The sequence below is a fragment of the Epargyreus clarus genome, unplaced genomic scaffold, assembly GCF_041222505.1.
Source record: "Epargyreus clarus isolate Ecla_fem2 unplaced genomic scaffold, WU_Ecla_fem_2.2 ptg000025l, whole genome shotgun sequence".
In the NCBI taxonomy this organism is placed as follows: Eukaryota; Metazoa; Arthropoda; class Insecta; order Lepidoptera; family Hesperiidae; genus Epargyreus; species Epargyreus clarus.
The window spans coordinates 1,742,376-1,761,672 of record NW_027332232.1 but is presented as its reverse complement, the minus strand read 5'-3'; the positions used below and the strand labels follow the sequence as shown (position 1 = coordinate 1,761,672).

The window sequence follows — 19,297 nt, the reverse complement described above, 5'->3', positions numbered from 1 at the left end:
TTTTACGTGTGTACTCAAGTACACATACGCTTATCTATTTTATTATTAAACGCACTAAAATAGCATTACTTCCAACATGTGTACACGCAATAAAGACTTGATTTTTAGGGTCGGTACATATGTGACAGAAAATGCGTCGTGTATCATCGGTCGCGTTACGCCAGAACCGACAATTTTTAGACAATAAAACATTCAGCCTATCACATCTAACCGATGATGCGTTAGTGCGTCGAGCATACGACGTCTGTTCCGTTTCCGTCAACGCATTATCAGTCGGTCGGCCACGCGCCACGTGTATTATGGAATTTTTGACAATGCAACATCAGCAGAGATCGTTTGTGTACATGCAAGTAGCGATGGGCGATTGTTCTAAAAAAAACAATCGAATAAATCGACAATCGACAGAATCAACAATCGATTGTCGATTTATTCGTAGTAACAAATAAAAACATCGAACAATCGACGAACAATCGACCAACAAATCGAATACAATCGAACACAATAACAATCGAATAATTCGATTGTTTTTAGTAACAATCGCGCATCGCTACATGCAAGACAAGACGCGTAATATGGCAGGTCTAATTTAACCGAATAGGCGCGACCGATGATACGTTCGACGCATTTTCCGTCAGATATGTACCGACCCTTGATGAAATTCACCATAGACGCATGACGTATGTTGCCCCAGGTAATGGAGATGCTCATCCGCAAGGGCGCTCGCGTGAACGAGAAGAACAAAGATGGTCGGACGCCACTGCACGTGGCCACCGAGCACGCGCACCTCGACGCCATGGACCTGCTGCTGCGGCATGGTGAGTTAACTGCGGTTAAGTTTTATACTGTCGCAGACGAGCATGCAGTCCACCTGATGGTAAGTCTGCAATCATGCAGTCTGCAATCTGCAATCATGCAGACTTACCATCAGGTGGACTGCATGCTCGTCTGCGATACCATAGGTAGGGCCTCGGCATGGTGAGATGCCACTGTGTGTGAAGAGTGGAAGATAGATAGAAGTTTCACAATATATGTAGTTTTCTAGCTATCATTATAACTAATTTAACAAGAGGATTTGGTTGGTATATCGTAAGGGTTTGGTCGGTATAGCGGGAGGGTCTGATTGGTATAGCGGGAGAGTTTGGTCGGTACAGCGAGTGGATATGATCGGTATGGTGAGAGAATGCGATCGGTATAGCGAGAGGATGTGATCGGTATAGCGAGAGGATCTGATCGCTATGGCGAGAGGATCTGATCAGTATAGCGAGAGGATGTGATCGGCGTAGCGAGAGGTTGTGATCGATATAGCGAAAGGATGTGATCGGTATGCCGAGAGGATGTGATAGATATAGGGAGACATAGGTATTTATAGCGAGAGGGTCTGATCAGTATAACGACACGATCTGATCAGTCCTGCGAGAGGGTCTGAATAGTATAACTACACGATCTGATCAGTACTGCGAGAGGGTCTGAATGGTATAACTACACGATCTGATCAGTACTGCGAGAGGGTCTGAATGGTATAACTACACGATCTAATCAGTACTGCGAGAGGGTCTGAATGGTATAACTACACGATCTGATCAGTACTGCGAGAGGGTCTGAATGGTATAACTACACGATCTGATCAGTACTGCGAGAAGGTCTGAATGGTATAACTACACTATCTGATCAGTCCTGCGAGAGGGTCTGAATGGTATAACGACACGATCTGATTAGTACTGCGAGAGGGTCTGAATGGTATAACAACACGATCTGATCAGTACTGCGAGAGGGTCTGATCGGTATAACGACACGATCTGATCAGTACTGCGAGAGGGTCTGAATGGTATAACGACACGATCTGATCAGTCCTGCGAGAGGGGTTGATCAATATAGCGATATGATGATGTGATCGATATGGCGAGAGGATCTGACCGGTATAACGAGAGGATCTGATCGGTATAGCTAGAGGGTGTGACCGGTATAGTGAGAAGATCTCACCATATCTTAACATACCTTAACTTTTCCATGCATAGGTTGTCTGGAAGAGATCGCTGCTTAGCGATAAGGCCGCCTATTGCATACAATTAACTAATATAATTGTGTACTATTGTTATGTTCTATTGAAGTGTGCAATAAAGAATATCTATCTATCTATCGAGTGGATCGTATCACGTCGCTCTGTCCCCCAGGTGCGATGGTGAACGCGACGGACGCGCGCGGCGAGAGCGCGCTGAGCGTAGCGGCGCGGCGCGACGCCCCGCACGCCGCGCGGCTGCTGCTCGCATGCGGGGCGGACGCGCGCCCCGACCCCCAGCCGCCGGGTACGTTGTATACAATAGTTGTTTGTGTTAACTTTTTGTGGTCCCTTAGGGTCGAGCTTCGACATGTGCGCCCGTTATTTGCTTTAACATTTCGTTTTAATACTTACGAGTATATAGCCCCTGAGGGGACAGTGAAATATTATTGTTTTTGTTTATGATAAAGGAATCTTGTAATTACTTTACGGGATAGTGGAAACTTCGTTCTTAGTGTTCAATTGCGGTAAAGAAATAACATATCCTATTTAGCCCCACTGGAAATGGAGGAAACTACTTTATTATTGTCTACGTAAGGACTCATAAACCGCATTTACCTCTTTAAGGTTTAAGTCATCTACGTCAAGGAACTCATATTTACCTTTTTAGGAGCTAATGAAGAAATCGTTCTTTGTCATTTACGTTAATAAAACTCATATATCCTATTTAACCCCTTTAGGGGTTAGTGAAATATAATTCTTAGTGCTCATGTATGATAAGAAACTTCTGTACCCTATTTAGCCCCTTTAGGGGTTGGTGGAAATTTTCTTAATGCTAATTTAAATTAAGAAATTCCTATACCCTGTTTAGCCCCTTTAGGGGTTAGTGAACAATATTTCTTAGTGGTCATGTACTTCGATAGCGTGATTCAAAATACGTGTAGCGCCATCTCTTGGCGAGAAGCGGGAAGTCGACACACTTTTATTACGAAGAAGTACTCTTATTAAGGCATAAGTATGTCATGTGAAAAATCTGGAACCTTCTATAATAGGATCAAATTGTTAACGGAAACGGCAAACCTTAATTAATTACTATATTTTTTTTTTTATAATATAAGAGTAGCAGACGAGCATGCAGTCCACCTGGTGGTAAGTGGCTACTGCCGCCCATAGACATCTGTAATCAACCCCAGATAGGATTAGATATTCCTACCTGAGGTCGGCCACAGATGCGCCGCTACCCCTGAGGACTAAGCTGGAACGCCTCGGAAAAGTCTGTCTTCCTTACCACACCCTTCAAACCGGAACACAGCAGCACCTAACACTGCTGTTATTAGGCAGATATAGGTGTGGCGTTGGTGCCGCCGGAGTCGAACCACAACGGGTTCTACCACCTTCAAAACTACTACTATATTAATGACGTCTACAATTGCTCTTATTCTCTTTCAATTTTGGAGTAATTCGAACAGTGGAATAGGTGTCATATCTCTAAGGAATCACACCTATGACAGTATAAAGAATCAATTAATAAATGATCTATTGAAAAAAATGTTAAAAGGATTTTAAAATATTTATTTATTTATTTATTCACAACTTACATCTAACATTACAGGAAAAAAATCCTAATGCGTTAGTGTAGCTTAAAAATAACAATAATTAACGTCCAAATTACATAAAATACATTAAATATTAAATAAAAGAAAATTTCATTAAGTTAAAACAAATATTTTAAATGTCAAGAATAGCATTAAAATCAATAATAAAATCCAAATAAGAAATACAATAAATATGACTGTCTCAGTCATTATGTAGGTAACTAAAAAAAATAAAATATTTAAATGAAAGGCATTAACCAGTGTGAAAATTTAAAGTATATTTTTTGTCACTAAAGCAAATACTAAACAATGAGTTATAAATATTTAAATACCTGTATAACATTTAAATTAATGAAGTTGCAAATGCGACTGTTAATTGAGTTTATTTTCTCCCGACTGCTGAGGGTAATGTTATTCGAGCGTATGTATGTATGTCTCATTCTTTGTCACGCTGCAGCACAAACGGCTTGACGGATTAACATATGAAGTGTCGTTGGATTCGTCTAAATTGTGAGAGTGAGATGGGCTATATAACTTCCCTTTTCAGTTAATTATTTTTAAACTGTCGGATTTCTTGTTTTGGTAACAATTTTAAGGTATTTTTAACAGACTTAAAAATTTGAATTTGCCTATCTACTACAATTTCGAAATATCTACCTCATTGGGCATTAGGATTGGGTGATTGTCGAAAGCCCACAGTTAAAAATACTTTGATTGATTTTGCTATTCTAAAATAGATACTTTTGGCTGGTGGAGAGTTCAAACTGTAACATAATGAAATAATCTTTAATAATTTAATTTAATACAACAAAAACCCTGTAATTATTAGATCTAATGCTAAAAGTCATAACTGGTAACTCTTCGGGATCCTTTTGTACAGCGATCATCACAGACCCTCTTGCCCCATTCGTCAGTACCATCCCCGGTGCGTAACGCCCGAGCCTTCGCCACCTCCACCGGCACCGTCTTCAGGTCATACGCCCAACCGATCCACGCGAAGAAGTCGATGAACAATGTGGTCAGGTTCAGCCATTTGTTCCCCAGCTCAGCCGTCCGGTAGTCCCACGGGTACACGTGGTGGTAGTTGTGGAAGCCCTCGCCGAAACCGGCGAAGGAGACGAACAGACTTTGCGTCGGGCTGATACGGCTGTCGTAGGGTTTCCCACCGAAGCTGTGTGCGATGCTGTTCACCATGAAGGTGATGTTCACGTTGATTACGTAACGTAGCATGACGAGATGCCACGCGCTGTTGAGCGTCTCCCCCCAGAAGTATATGGGGATGAGGGTGGGCAGCAAGAAACATATGCTTCCGATGAACGGTATCGCGTATCTGAAATATAATGTTTAAAGTCAAAGATTGTTTTCTGATAATTGACCGATTGGATCGTTGAGTCTGCACTCCAAAAGTAACGACGAAAAAAGATAAGGAAGATAATGTTTTTTTTCGTGGGGAAACCCTGAATAGGCTCTTCTCAGCCGCGAGGACAGCACAGAGGATATACCGGAGTCCTACCAACTTAAACCCCACGCTGTTCTTCTGAACGCCCTTTGTCGGGACCGAAGGTCTCGACGGCATCTAACCCAACCCAACCTAACTTAACCATCTCTTTTGCTTCATCGTACTCAATTCAAAAAGGTCTCAAACGCAATTCTATCTAAAATCGCTCTATAGTATTTTTTTAAGCACGCATATGTTAGAATATCATCACAATCGCTACACATATGTCATAAGTGACTAAGGTATTCTGGAGATGGCAGCACCATCTTCCTGTGAATTCTACTCACTTCTTCTGGAACCTGAGCACAGGGTTCCCGTAAATGTCGCTCATGTCGAGGGTCTTGCCTCGTCTGAGAACCTCTGGGTGCTTCCTCACGAGCAGCCAGCCGACGTGCGCGAAGAAGTACCCTCGTCTCGTGGTGTACGGGTCTGCGTCCGTGTCGAGGTACCTAGAATTATTGATGTGAAACATCTATAGCCGCACGTAAAACCGATTTCTGGCGTGGCGACGCATGCCGCCGCCACGCTATACGATGGTATATATATATACAGTCTATATGCAGTAGTGTGTACGGTGTGGCGACGCGTCGCCATGCGCAATCGAATTCAATAAATAGTCATCGTTATCTGGAAAAAAATCGTAATATTTTATTTTATCATTATGACATATTTAGTTCCTATCACAATATGTTCTTTTCTGCATATTACTTTTACAAAATAATGTCGATGTTTCACATCTGCCAGGCGACCCGTGACGGCTCACATTTTTTTTTTATATAATAACTAGCTGTGTCCCGCGGTTCACCCGCGTTATTTCTTTTTAACGCGGGTGAAACCGCTGTGCACAGCTCGTTCTAAAATATAAGTAGCCTAAGTTACTCCTTATTACATCAGCTACTTGCCAATAAAAGTCCCGTTAAAATAGGTTCAGCCATTTAAAAAATTAGCCGGAACAAACGGACAGACAAAAATTTTAAAAATGTTTGTTTGGTGTATGTACCGTATGTATATTCATATGCATGTAGTAAAAAGCGGTTATTTCAATATTAAAAACAGATACTCCAATTTTATTTTTATGTATAGATAATACAAAAAAAAATAAAACGCTTCCTATACTCACAGCCCCACACTAGGATTCCCTGTACTGCTATGGCTCGTGGCTGCTATGGACACACACATACACAAATACTCAAACACCCAGACGCAGAAACAGAAATCTAAATTCATCATTTAGAAATCTGTCTGACCGGGCTTCGAACGCGGAGCCCTCTGGGCGTCAGACCAGTATGGTGACCGCTCCGACACGCAGGTCGTCAAATATATAGGAGTAGCAGATGCATTACCTGATGGTAATGCTGTTGCACTTGGACATCTATAATTAACCCTAGATAGCATTACCCCAGATTAGGTAGGTGAGCTATGAATATCTGAGGCCGTCCACAGATATGCACACCCTTGAGGATTAAGCTGGTTAGTCTCTCTTACCCTTCAAACCAAATCAACAGCACTTACCCCTGCTATTATTAGGCAGAAATAGGTTTATCAGTGGTGCGGCTGGAGACATAGATAAATGAAGGACCAGTTGGTATAGGACTTATCAGGACAGAAGGTGTTAAAAGTACAAATGAAATGAGTCAAAAATATAAGTATCAAAACAAACTTGTGATGCATCCGGTGATCCCTAACCCACGTGATAGCGGAGTCCTGGAAGGCGATCGAGTTCATCACCATGAGGATGATCTGCAGCGGCATCTTCGCCTTGTAAGCTCGGTGCGTCCAGAGACGATGCACGCCGGCCGTTATACCTAACTCTGCTAGCACGAATAGCACCCAATCTGTAATAGCAAAAATCACTTTAAAATTTGACTTTCAATTCTGAAAATCCAATGTTTAAATTCACACGTGATGGTTAAAGAAACATTGCGGAAGGATTATTCATGAATGAATCGAATGGATTGAAAGAGAAATTATGATGAATAATGAAATAATAGGGTGCAGATTATCCAGAAGTGTAGGAAACAGATTATAAGATAAACGATGATTAAATAAAGACACAATTGCATGTGGATTATTCAGAAGTGCAGCGAATAGATGAATAGAGTTGAAGATGATGATTAAATAAACAATTGCGGAAGAGTTAGAAAGATGGTAGAACCCTTTGTGGTTCGACTCCGGCGGCTCCACCGCCACACCTATTTCTACCTAATAACAGCAGTGTAGCGCTGCTGTGTTCCGGTTTGAAGGGTGTGGTAAGGGAGACAGACTTTTCCGAGGCGTTCCAACTTAGTCCTCAGGGGTAGCGGCGCATCTGTGGCCGACCTCAGGTAGGAATATCTAATCCTATCTGGAGTTGATTACAGATGTCCATGGGCGGCAGTAGCCACTTACCATCATCATCTGCTACTCTTATATTATAAAAAAAAAAATGTTACTCATAAATTAAGTGAATAGATTAAATCCTAGCTAATGATGCGTAAAGCAACAATTGCATGTGGATCATTCAGAATTGTAACGAATAGATTTAAAGAGAAATGATAATGGAAGAAGACCAAATTGCGTAAGGATTATTTACAACTGCAGCGAATAGATAAAAAGAGAAATGTGAATGAAAGAAAACATCGTGACTAAACCAGAGATCTTTAAAAAAGTTCTGAAAGGTATGTGAAATCTATCTATTCGAACTTGTCCAGCGTAGTGGATTATGGCCTAATCCTTCTCATTCTGAGACGACACCAGTGCCCAGTAGTGGGACAGTAATGGGTTGATGATGAAGAAGAAGATGAAACACGTGCCCAACAGTGGCACAGTGATCGGTTGATGATGAATAAAGGAACAATTGCATAAGAATTATTCAGAAATGAAACGATATTAGCAATACTTACTGAAGAATATAGTAGACCACATAGCGCTGGTGAAACACAGGTACAGCCCGTACAGCGCCGCGGCGTGTGCGTACGAGAACGTTAAGATGTTCCTGTAGACGATCTCGTATTTCCTCGAAGTCACCGGCTTCAAGAGGGCGTTGGGTTCATACATCTCGTCTAGTTCGTCGTGTGGTAGGCCGTCTTTGTATGCCATTGCTCGCACCTTGCTTGATTAGATTTTTATTCGTTAAGGGGAGAATGTAAATCAAATCAATTCGGTAAGATACTTGTAGATATACGGATTGGAACTGGAACCAACTAAGCACTAACACAAAATATAATTGAAATCCACTAATCAGCGATTTCATCAATGAAGGTGATAGAATACTTCGACAGCCCCACCATCACACTTACTTCTGCTTTATAATCAGTGTAGCGCTGCTGTGTTCTGGTTAAAAGGGTGTGGTAACAAGAGAAGACATTTGAAGGTGGTAGAACCCTTTGTGGTTCGACTCCGGCGGCACCACCGCCACACCTATTTCTACCTAATAACTGCAGTGTTAGGTGCTGCTGTGTTCCGGTTTGAAGGATGTGGTAAGGGAGAAAGACTTTTCCAACGTATTCCAGCTTAGTCCTCAGGGGTAGCGGCGCATCTGTGGCCGACCTCAGGTAGGAATGTCTAATCCTATCTGAGGTTGATTACAGATGTCCATGGGCGGCAGTTACCATCAGGTGGACTGCATGCTCGTCTGCTACTCTAATATTATAAAAAAAAAAACATAATTTTCCGACACGTTCTCACTTAGTCAGATGGGTAACGACGCATCTATGACCGACCTCAGGTAAGAATCTTATCTGGAGTTGATTACAGATGTCCATGGACGGCAGTAGCCACTTACCATCAGATGTTCTGCCTTCTTTATTGCTACATTAATACAAAAAATTGAGAAGCACATCAGACGCTTAAACTAGTCTTCAGTGTTAAAATCTGTGGCCTACCTCAGGTAGGATACCGAACCTATGTGGGATTGATTATAAATGCCCAAGACCAGCGACCATTTCAGATGGACTATTTGCTCGTTAGCTACAATTATATCTTAAATATATTAAAAAAAAACTTATATATAAAATTCTCGTGTCACAGTTTTCGTTGCCATACTCCTCCGAAACGGCTTGACCGATTTTGATGAAATTTTTGTGCTTATCCGGTATCTATGAGAATCGGCCAACATCTATTTTTCATCCCCCTAAGTGATAAGGGTTGTTCACCCTTAACATTTTTTCGGGTCAGCTAGTTATATATAAATTTAAAATTAATTATTTATATTTAAATTTAAAAAATAAATTGCTTTCATTACCTTTATTGCAGCTTCTAATAATCGTTGCAAGGTCCGTACTAACAGATGCATTTTCGTTACGCTCTTTATATGAAGTCTTCTGTACCTATAAGCATGATGTAAGGCAGCATTTGCAGAGTCTTATTGTAGGTAATCGAGATCGAGTGATGGGCGCTGCTTTATTGGTATCGAATGTTTCGTTTATAAATTGTAATGTTAATGTTTTCATTTCAAATATATTGAATAGCATAGTGCTTGGTTTTTTTTTCATATAATGTAGGAGTAGCAGACGAGCATGCAGTTCACCTGATGGTAAGTGGCTACTGTGGCCCATGGACATCTGTAATCAACACGGATGATTTTGCAAAGTTATGTGCGAATTAGAAATTTATTATCACTCGATTAAACGGTGAAGCAAAAACATCGTGATTAAACCTGCACACCTGCGATTTATAAAAAAATCTCAAAGGTATGTGAAGTCTACCGACATGCACTTGGGCAGCGCGGTGGACTATGACCTAATCCTTAAGTTATCACTCTAAGAGGAGACCAGTGCCCAGTAGTGGGACAGTAATGGTTTGATGATGGACTTGGCGCGCTTCAGATAATCATGTCTCCCTTACCGCACCCTTCAAACCAGAACACAGCAGCGCTTAACACTGCTGTTATTAGGCAGAAATACGTGTTGCGGTGGTGCCGCAGAAGTCGAATCACAGAGGGTTCTACCACCTTCAACTTAAACTCATCTATCGATACGGGTAAAGCACTACACTAGTTTTTTTTGGTAACATGTATTTTGAGCGACCTTTTGATCCGTATCATTCATCGGCTTAATTATTTCATCGCGTCATTTCTTTTTTTTTGAAGTGAAAACTTCTTTAGCGGCATTGTGCACTTTTTGTGATGAGTAAAAAATGTTAATTAAGTTAATATTAAAACTACTTCGCAACAATCCGCTACAAATATGTATGATGGTATATATTTTAAACCATGCAGTATGTATGTATGCAGTAAAAAAATATATAAAAAAAAAATAATAATAAATAAAAAAAATAATAATAAAAAAATATATATATATACCATCATACATATTTGTAGCGGGTTGTTGCGAAGTAGTTTTAATCTTAACTTAATAGCATGGATTTCCGCAAAGTAACGCCTGATACAATTAACTACCAAAAAATGTTAAACTCGCGTCAGGATACGTGACCTTGTCCCTGTAGCCCCGGGACTAGAATAAGGCTACGGTATCCCTTGCCTGTCGTAAGAGGCGACTAAAAGGGGGCTTCCGGGGTGGGAACCGTCTAGCAAGCAGCCCCGGGAAGGACGACGGTATGTGTGGTCGCTTCCCGTCGTAAACATACTCGTAGATGGTGTGGGGGAGCAAATTTTGCTCCCCCAGGGCAGAGCTAGATCGGGGCATCGCGCTTCTCCGCTAAGCGTTGAGGACGGCCACTGGAGGAGTTTTAGTGCGGTGACATAGTGCGGTAAAAATAGTGCGGTAAAAATAGTGCGGTAAAAAAAGTGCAGTAATATGTCAATGGGTGTCAGTTTTATTTTTATTTATTACTAGCTGACCCGGCACACTTTGCACCGCCTCAAAATCTATTTATCAAATATATTTCATATAAAATATAACCTATGTTACTCGTGGGTAATATAGCTTTCGAATGGTGAAAGAATTTTTAAAATCGGTCCAGTCGTTTTTGAGCCCAGTTTGCAATTATCTTACATATCCATACTTCAGTAACATCAAAATATCAATGTCTCTTATGTTGTTTAAACAAATGTGATAAACAATTCATGATTTCAGGGTAAAATTTACCGTATTACACATCATTAAATTTTTTGACTCCATTGATTGGATATATTGTGAAAATCATCGTAAATTTTCATGCATATTTTGTGCATGTTTCGCTCTTCTCAGTGCATATTTGCATCTATAATTCAGGAATTTTAATATATTTCAAGATTGTAGAACCCTTTGTATTGTAATTTTGCGAGGCGTTCCAGCTTAGTCCTCGGGTGTAGCGGCGCATCTGTGGCCGATCTTAGGTAGGAATATCTAATCCTATCTGAGTTTGATTACCGATGTCCATGGGCGGTAGTAGCCACTTACCATCAGGTGGACTGCATGCTCGTCTGCTACTCCTATATTATATAAAAATGCATATAATCCAATGTTTAATTATAATCATTGTTGATTATAATTAAACAAGCAAAAAACAAAATCATGAACTTAACAATAGGTAATATGCATGTGATTTAAATTTAATTGTATTGCAATTAATTAATTACGTAATTTAAGTTATTGTTTTTTTGGTATTGACGTTACAACTTAATCATCTTTCTTATTTAGTTTGCAGCTAATTGCACTTTTATTGTAAACTAGCTGACCCGACAAACGTTGTGTTGCCATATAAAAAAAAATTTAGGGTTGTACTACCCCTAACATTTAGGGGGATGAAAAATAGATGTTGGCCGATTCTCATAGATACCGGATAAGCACAAAAAATTTCATCAAAATCGGTCAAGCCGTTTCGGAGGAGTATGGCAACGAAAACTGTGACACGAGAATTTTATATATTAGATATGATATGACATAAAAATAACTGTAATTGTAAATTTGTACCTTCAACAATTTTAATGATAAAGTAACATTAATATTTAATTAATAAAAGATTTTTTTCTTAATTAAATATAGGTAATACATTTTTTTTCGTCACTGTATATCTAAATTGGTCAAGCTTTCTTCAGAACCCTACACGAAAACTCTTATTAGTGGACTGTAATGAAACTTCATTAAAATATAAGTTTTATATAAGATACAATAATTATTCATCATCATCATCATTATCAACCCATTACTGTCCCACTGCTGGGCACGGGTCTCCTCTCAGAATGAGAAGGATTAGGCCATAGTCCACCGCGCTGGCCAAGTGCGTTCAATATATCCAGTCAATGGAGACAATAATTATTATTTACACGTAAAGTACCTTTTTTTTCGAGGGGGAAACCTTCAAAAGGTATTCGACGAAGTGGGAGCGACGCCGGGTTATGTGGGATATTTACCGCACTAAAACCCCCCCGGTGGCCGTCCTCAGCGCTTGTTGGAGAACTCCGGGATCTCCGACGGAACACAACCGGTGTCCTCCAAGCGCGATGCCCGGATCGGGTTCTGCCCTGGGGGAGCGTTCGCTCCTCCCGCAACATCTGGTGATTACGACGGTATGCGACCACACATACCGCCGTCCTTCCCGGGGTAGCGTACGGGACGGTTGGAGCTCCCACTCTTGCCGCCCGCAACCCCGGAAGCCCCCTTTTAGTTGCCCCCTACGACAGGCAGGGGATACGGTAGCCCTATTCTAGTCTCGGAACTACAGGAACAACACGTAAAGTACCTAAATAATAATAATAATAATAAACGTTTATTGCCATAATAACACAGTTTACACAAAGAATAAATGTACAGTTTTACAGTAATATTAATATGACAAAAGGAATTCGGCTCAGCATTGCTGTCTCAGAATCAGGGATTCGAGTAGCGCTGTTTTTCAGCCGCTCCTATAATCCCTGTGGTGTTAGGTGGGATAAGAAGATAGTCAGCCGTCAGTGGGGCATCTCCTGGGTTTTAAAATCCAAGCGTGTATGTGTGTGTGTGTGTGTGTCCTAAACACTATACAAAAATCATAACGATCAAAATCATATTCGCCGAAAAATACGTATGATTCCAGTGAACCTTTCTTCCGCTGACTTACACTTATTTCACAGATTGTTTGGTTCTGACGACCTTTTATTCAGCAACTGTGTTTGGGGGCCCCCTAGGATCGGGGGCCCGGGGCGAATCGTCCCTTCCGTCCCGCAACTAGTTCGCTATAGGGACTGTTATCCTCAATGTACCACCTCAGGACTCTAGTTATGGATGTGATAACAAATCTATCTTATATATATAATTCTCGTATCACAAATTTAGTTACCGTGCTCCTCCAAAACGGCTTTACCGATTTTCACCAAATTTTATATGCATATTCAGTAGGTCTGTGAATCGGCTACTACCTATTTTTCATACCCCTAAGTGATAAGGGTTGTTCACCCTCAACATTTTTTTATTTATATGGCAACAACGTTTGCCAGGTCAGCTAGTAAGTAGGTATATGGTAGTCTGTAAGGTATATGTGATATGGACCTTGTTATCTGAAATAAATGAATAAATACATAAATAAAATCGTCCCATTATTCTATCTTTTAGCTTACGTCAAAGTGGGTAGAAATCGAGTTCAAAGATTCCGTTACATACATACATACGTACAGGTCAAGCTAATATATAAAATAAAAGCGTGGTAAAAAAAAATATTGTGGTAGGGAACCGGGTGCGGGTTCGGCTTGCACTTGGCCAATTATTATTCTATCAAAATATTTTTATTTTCTCCGTCAATTATATAACAAAAGAGTTTCTATTTCCCGAAGAAACTTTGCTAGCGACTGTTTCGTGATTTTTTGGAAGTTCAAGGCGAACCTGTTTGTATTATAATATTTTGAAGTAAATATTTAATAGCCACAAATGGCTGACCTACCTCAGAATGAGAAGGATTAGGCCATAGTCCACCGCGCTGGCCAAGTGCGTATTGGTAGACTTCACATACCTTTGAAACTTTTTTTTACAAATCTCTTAAGTGTGCAGGTTTCTTCACGATGTTTTCCTTCGCCGTTTAAGCAAGTGATAATTAATTTCTAATGTGCACATAACTGAAAATCAGAGGTATTTGAAACACGGACCCCTCGATCAGGAGGCCGAGTTTATTATCCACTATGCTATCACTGATTAAATTTATCAGATTTACTAAAATCTTTCTAACTTTTTATGCATTGGCTGTAGAACATTTTTTAGGGTTCCATACCCAAAGGGTAAATACGGAACCATGGAACTAAGCCTCCGCTGTCCGACTGTCTCTCACAGGGCTCTATCTCTGGACCCAAAATAGATAGACACTTGACATTTTCACACATAGATTAGTAAAGATACTTCGCCGTCTTGAAATTGAATGAAGCCACAAACGGCTTATTATCGTAAGTTCTTTTTTTGATTTCTTGACAAATAAAAACATTTTTAGAGAAAATTTACGAATAAATAACGAATACTGCGTAATTTACATGAATTTACACAATAAATAAATAATTATTTCAAATATTTTAGGAATATTTTAGCACGGAGACGTGGCAAATTTTTTTTACGCAAGTATTTCAATTCTCAAAACTGGGTACATTTTCTTGTTAGGAGTGAGTAATCTTTACTAATCTATGTTTTCACATTGTATGTATAACCATATTTCTTGACACCTTGAAATATAATTTTCCTTTTAACGAAAGGTTATTGAAATGAAAGAACATCATTTAATGTTTATTTATTTTACCTTATATACATGATAAAGGTTTTATATATACATGTAAATATAGACGCACGGTCGTGCATCGATCAAATTCCAGCAGAACTCATGCAACGTGTATCTATACTAATATTATAGAGAGGAAAACTTTGTTTGTTTGATTGATTGTAATGAATAAGCTCAAAAACTACTGAACCGATTTTAAAAATTCTTTCACCATTCGAAAGCTACATTATCCACGAGTAACATGGGCTATATTTTATATGAAATATATTTGATAAATAGATTTTGAGGCGGTACAATGTTTGCCGGGTCAGCTAGTTGTGTATACTTTACAAAACGGTTCACCATATTATACACTTATTTCACTAATCGTTATTTCGTTATCGTCGCACTTAAGGGTTTAAAAGTTTTGCTATGTAAATTTTTATTTTAAATCTACAGTAGTTGATATTTATTTTATTAAATAATCTTCTTTTATCGTTCCATGACAGTTATATCAGTATAAAAGTAAAAACTACTAAAGTTGGTTACGCTGAAAATACATCTATACATATAAAATAGCGCTGTATCCAGAGGTAAGGTAACCTAACCTAACCTAACCTAACCTAATATTGCATTTCCAATTAAAAAATGAAACTTAGGAGCAATCGTTAGTAGTCATCAATGCCTCTGTTCCCAAATCCCCACTTGTTGGTACCATCTCCAGTGCGCACCGCGCGCGCCTTCGCCAGCTTCTCCGGCACCGTCTTCAGGTCGTACGCCCATCCGATCCACGCGAAGAAGTCGATGAACAATGTGGTCATGTTCAGCCAATTGTTCCCCAGCTCAGCCGTCCGGTAGTCCCACGGGTACACGTGGTGGTAGTTGTGGAAGCCCTCGCCGAAGGTCGCGAAGGACACGTATAGGCTGAGCACCGGGCTGATGTTCTTGTCGTAGGGCCTGGTGCCGAAGAGGTGGGCGACGCTGTTCACCATGAAGGTGACGTTCAGGTTCGTGACGTAGCGGAGTAAGACAACGTGCCACGCGTTGTTGAAGCTCTCCCCCCAGAAATAAATCGGGATGACAGTCGGTAGTAGGAAACAAACGCTGCCTATGAAAGGTATCGCGTATCTGGAAGAAAAAAACATGTCCATGAAAACTTTTATCTTATACGGAAATAGGATACATCATCAGTTGTTTTAAACGGACTAATCCATACAAATATTTAATCTTGGAAAATCTTTCTATTATATATATTGCAACATTCCTAGAACTAAATCTTATTTTAGACCGCATAATACTAATTTCTAGTGAACCATATATTTTTGACAGAAAACCTATGGCATCATTACTCGATCTTCTTCTTAAATCCAAGAAATAGACGTTGGTTTCTCTTGTCGATGTTATCATCCACTGCGATCAACATACAATTATTTTTTTTTAGAAGTCTTACTTTTACCGATGGATTTCGAAAGACGAATGATTTTACTCACTTTTTCTGGAACATGAGCACGGGGTTCGCGTAAATGTCGGCCATGTCGACGAACTTCCCGCGCCTGTGCACCTCCGGGTGCTTCTTGACGAGCAGCCAGCCGACGTGCGAGTAGAAGAAACCGCGGGTCGCGTTGTGCGGGTCCGCGTCCGTGTCGCTGTATCTGGTTTAAGGAAGAGATATGTCTTTATAGGTAGAACCAGTATAGTACCGCCCCTACACGTATATCTAGAATGAAGCTGTTTGGTGGAAGGGTGTGGATACTGGCTGGGTTTTTTTTTGTTGACGAGGTGAAAACCTTTAAAAGGTACCCGGTGCCGTGGAAGCGACACGGGGTAATGTGGAATTCTTGCTGCACTAAGACCCCCCCGGCGACCGTCTTCCACGCTGCGTTGAGGACTCTGGGATCTCCAAAAGAACGCAACTGGAGTCCTTTAAGCGTGTTGCCCCCTCGGTCTCCGCCTTGATGAGCATAAAGCTCACCACACCAAGTGGTGTGTATGACGGTATGCGGCCACACATATGGACACACATGCGGTCCTCCCCGGGGTGGCTTTCCGGTCGGTTCGAACTCCCACTCTTGCCAGTCGCTACCGCGGAAGCCCCCTTTTTCGCCTCTTGCGACAGGCGAGTATCCCCTGCCGTAGACCTATTCTGGTCCGGGAACTACAGTGACAGGATACCGGCTGACTTACATTGCATAGAAGGCGACCATCTCGGTCATTATGAATGGCATCGCATCAGTGATCGGCTTCAGGTGGAACAATTATTCTGTGTTGAACTGGTTAGCGATATCCATAGGCGGCAGCGACCACTTACAATCAGATAGACTGCATGCTCTTGTTATTTTAATCTTACAAAGATTTTGTTTTAATGGCTTAAAGTTTATGATTCCGACATTGTGGAAAACCAGACGTTGAAAACAATGATGACCAGCAAGAAGACAGAAATTTGCTTTAATAGTTAAGTCAGCTAGGAATAAAGGTATTGAACCTGTGATGCATCCGATGGTCCCTGATCCAAGTGATAGCGGAGTTCTGGAAGGCGAGCGAGTTCATCACCATGAGGATGATCTGCAGCGGCATCTTCGCCTTGTAAGCTCGGTGCGTCCAGAGGCGATGGGCACCCGCCGTTATACCTATCTCTGCTAGCACGAACAGAACCCAATCTGCAAGACGAGGACTTTTGTAAGCGTGGAAAAAGCGGAATCATGATAGAAATGCTGTGGGGGATAATAACAGAAATAATTTGATGAGCAATGTTCAGGGAAAGCTTAAAGGAAATTGAGCTTGGACTCAGTGGCAGTCGTTATATTTATCCAGTACATTAATTATATTTATTGTGGCACTACTATTTCTAGTGTTAAGCAGTTTTCCCTTTCGATGGACGGGTGTGGATGGTTAATTGACCTTAGACTTAGTGGTAACACATGTGCGATCGGTTTCAGGTAGAACCTGTCTAATATGGAGTTGTTTACGTTATCCGTCAGCGACAATGACCATTTGCAATCAGGTAGACTCCATGCTAGTTTGTTCTTTTTATAATATTAGAATAGCAGAGGAACATGCAGTCCACTTGATGGCAAATGGCTTTTGCCGCCCGTGGAAATTTGTAATCAACCCCAGATAATACCAAATTTCTACCTGTGGTCGGCCTAAGATGCGCCGCTATCCCTGAGATCCGAGCTGCAATGCCTCTGAAAAAGTTTGTCTTCTCTATCACACTCTTCAAATATGACAGCAGCGCTTAACACTCTGACATTAGGTGAAAGTACCATCTTTAGTCCACTATTGCTTACTGAAGAATATAGTAGACCACATGACGCTGGTGAAGCACAGGTACAGCCCGTACAGCGCCGCGACGTGCGCGTACGAGAACGTTATGATGTTCGTGTACACGATCTGGTACTTCCTCGGCCCCGCTTGCGGTGCCACCAGCTTCTCCATCTGCCCCTCGTCTTCAGACACCTCCAACTCATCGATCCTTCCATTGACCCTCCCGTGCTTCCCCTCCTTATTGTACGGTGCCATCTCTCCACCTGGATTTGTCTATTTTGAAGTTACTTCAACTACAAATTCGAGGAAGTGTTATGCGTCTATCTCTGTGTGCAATATTAGTTACTGTACCATATTTTCAAAATCGTAGTATATTTATAGACTTAACTCAATCATAATTTAATGCAAGCAAAAACTATAGATGCGCCGGAGCAAAGCACAAAATGTTGAATAGATTATATTTTTATTTTTGATAAAGTGCATAATTGACAAGTTTTTATCTATTATAAACCTTATATGTATATATTGATCTGAACTTGATTATGAAAAAATATCAAGTGCAAGTTGAACTCGCACATAGAGGATTCCGTACCACCAAATTGTCATTTATTTTCATTGTCATTATTATTTGATTTGTCAGCATTTTTTAAATCGATTACGATGCAACGGATAAAACGAAAAATACCAAAAAATAGCGGTTATATTTTTTTTTAATCTTATTTTTAATACTAAGTTATATGAAGCAACGCCATCTAGTGAAGCCTAAAGAACTACCTATACATACGCTATCTATCAATATTTTCTGACAATGTATCTATTATCATAGATGACATTGGGTGATGATGAGTGATACGTAAACAACGTATAATAAAATTAAAACAACTATGTTTAATAAGTAAAATATGTAAAATATGTTTTATTGTTCTCATTTGTATTTATTATAATAGACGTTATAATATAGTAAATGGATTGTAAACAGTTGCATTGAAAAATGTCGGTTTATTAAGTGGAGACCCCCTTTTTATATTTAACATTATTTTATTTTTAGTATTTGATGTTATAGCGGCCACCGTTATGCATCATTTGTAAAAAATCAAGTCTATCTATTACGGATCCAGAGATAGAGTCCTGTGACCGACAGACAGACAGCGGAGTCTTAGTTAGGGTTCCGTTTTTACCCGTTGGGTAACACGGAACCCTAAAAATGTAAAAAGCTCTGAACCTGGTTCAAGTGAATAAATTTTCAGGAAAACTTTCCGATTACATTGTTAAAAACTTAAATAAAAATGTTAACTCGTAAAATTTTTGCCGATCTCTATTTCAACAACTTTTTTTTTCACAATTTACAAAAGATATTGAATTTTTATGCAGCAA

General features: G+C 40.3%; 2 protein-coding genes and 1 pseudogene across 2 annotated transcripts in view; 1 reads left to right on the top strand and 2 right to left on the bottom strand.

Moving 5' to 3' along the window:
- Tnks (tankyrase) overlaps nt 1-19,297 on the top strand; it is an 82,912-nt gene that overhangs the window by 10,880 nt on the left and 52,735 nt on the right. Inside the window, exons 9-10 of the mRNA XM_073087124.1 lie at nt 692-815; nt 2,172-2,303. Coding sequence (XP_072943225.1) covers nt 692-815; nt 2,172-2,303 — 256 coding nt within the window. The remainder of the gene's footprint in view (nt 1-691; nt 816-2,171; nt 2,304-19,297) is intronic.
- LOC140752782 (acyl-CoA Delta(11) desaturase-like) lies at nt 4,407-8,198 on the bottom strand. The gene is made up of 4 exons (XM_073087132.1): nt 7,972-8,198; nt 6,750-6,924; nt 5,377-5,538; nt 4,407-4,921 (listed from the first exon to the last, which is right to left on the bottom strand). The coding sequence occupies exons 1-4, from the start codon at nt 8,165-8,167 to the stop codon at nt 4,429-4,431; spliced, it is 1,026 nt and encodes a 341-aa protein (XP_072943233.1). The 5' UTR covers nt 8,168-8,198; the 3' UTR covers nt 4,407-4,428.
- On the bottom strand, nt 15,301-18,295 carry LOC140752697 (acyl-CoA Delta(11) desaturase-like; annotated as a pseudogene).

Bases quoted from the DNA above. Each gene is read 5' to 3' on its own strand.
- LOC140752782 (XM_073087132.1), bottom strand. From the start codon at position 8,167: ATGGCATACAAAGACGGCCTACCACACGACGAACTAGACGAGATGTAT. The intron at 6,925-7,971 runs GTAAGTATTGCT...TTGCTATTACAG, and splicing joins GTGGTCTACTATATTCTTCA to ATTGGGTGCTATTCGTGCTA. The intron at 5,539-6,749 runs GTTTGTTTTGAT...CAATAATTCTAG, and splicing joins GATCACCGGATGCATCACAA to GTACCTCGACACGGACGCAG.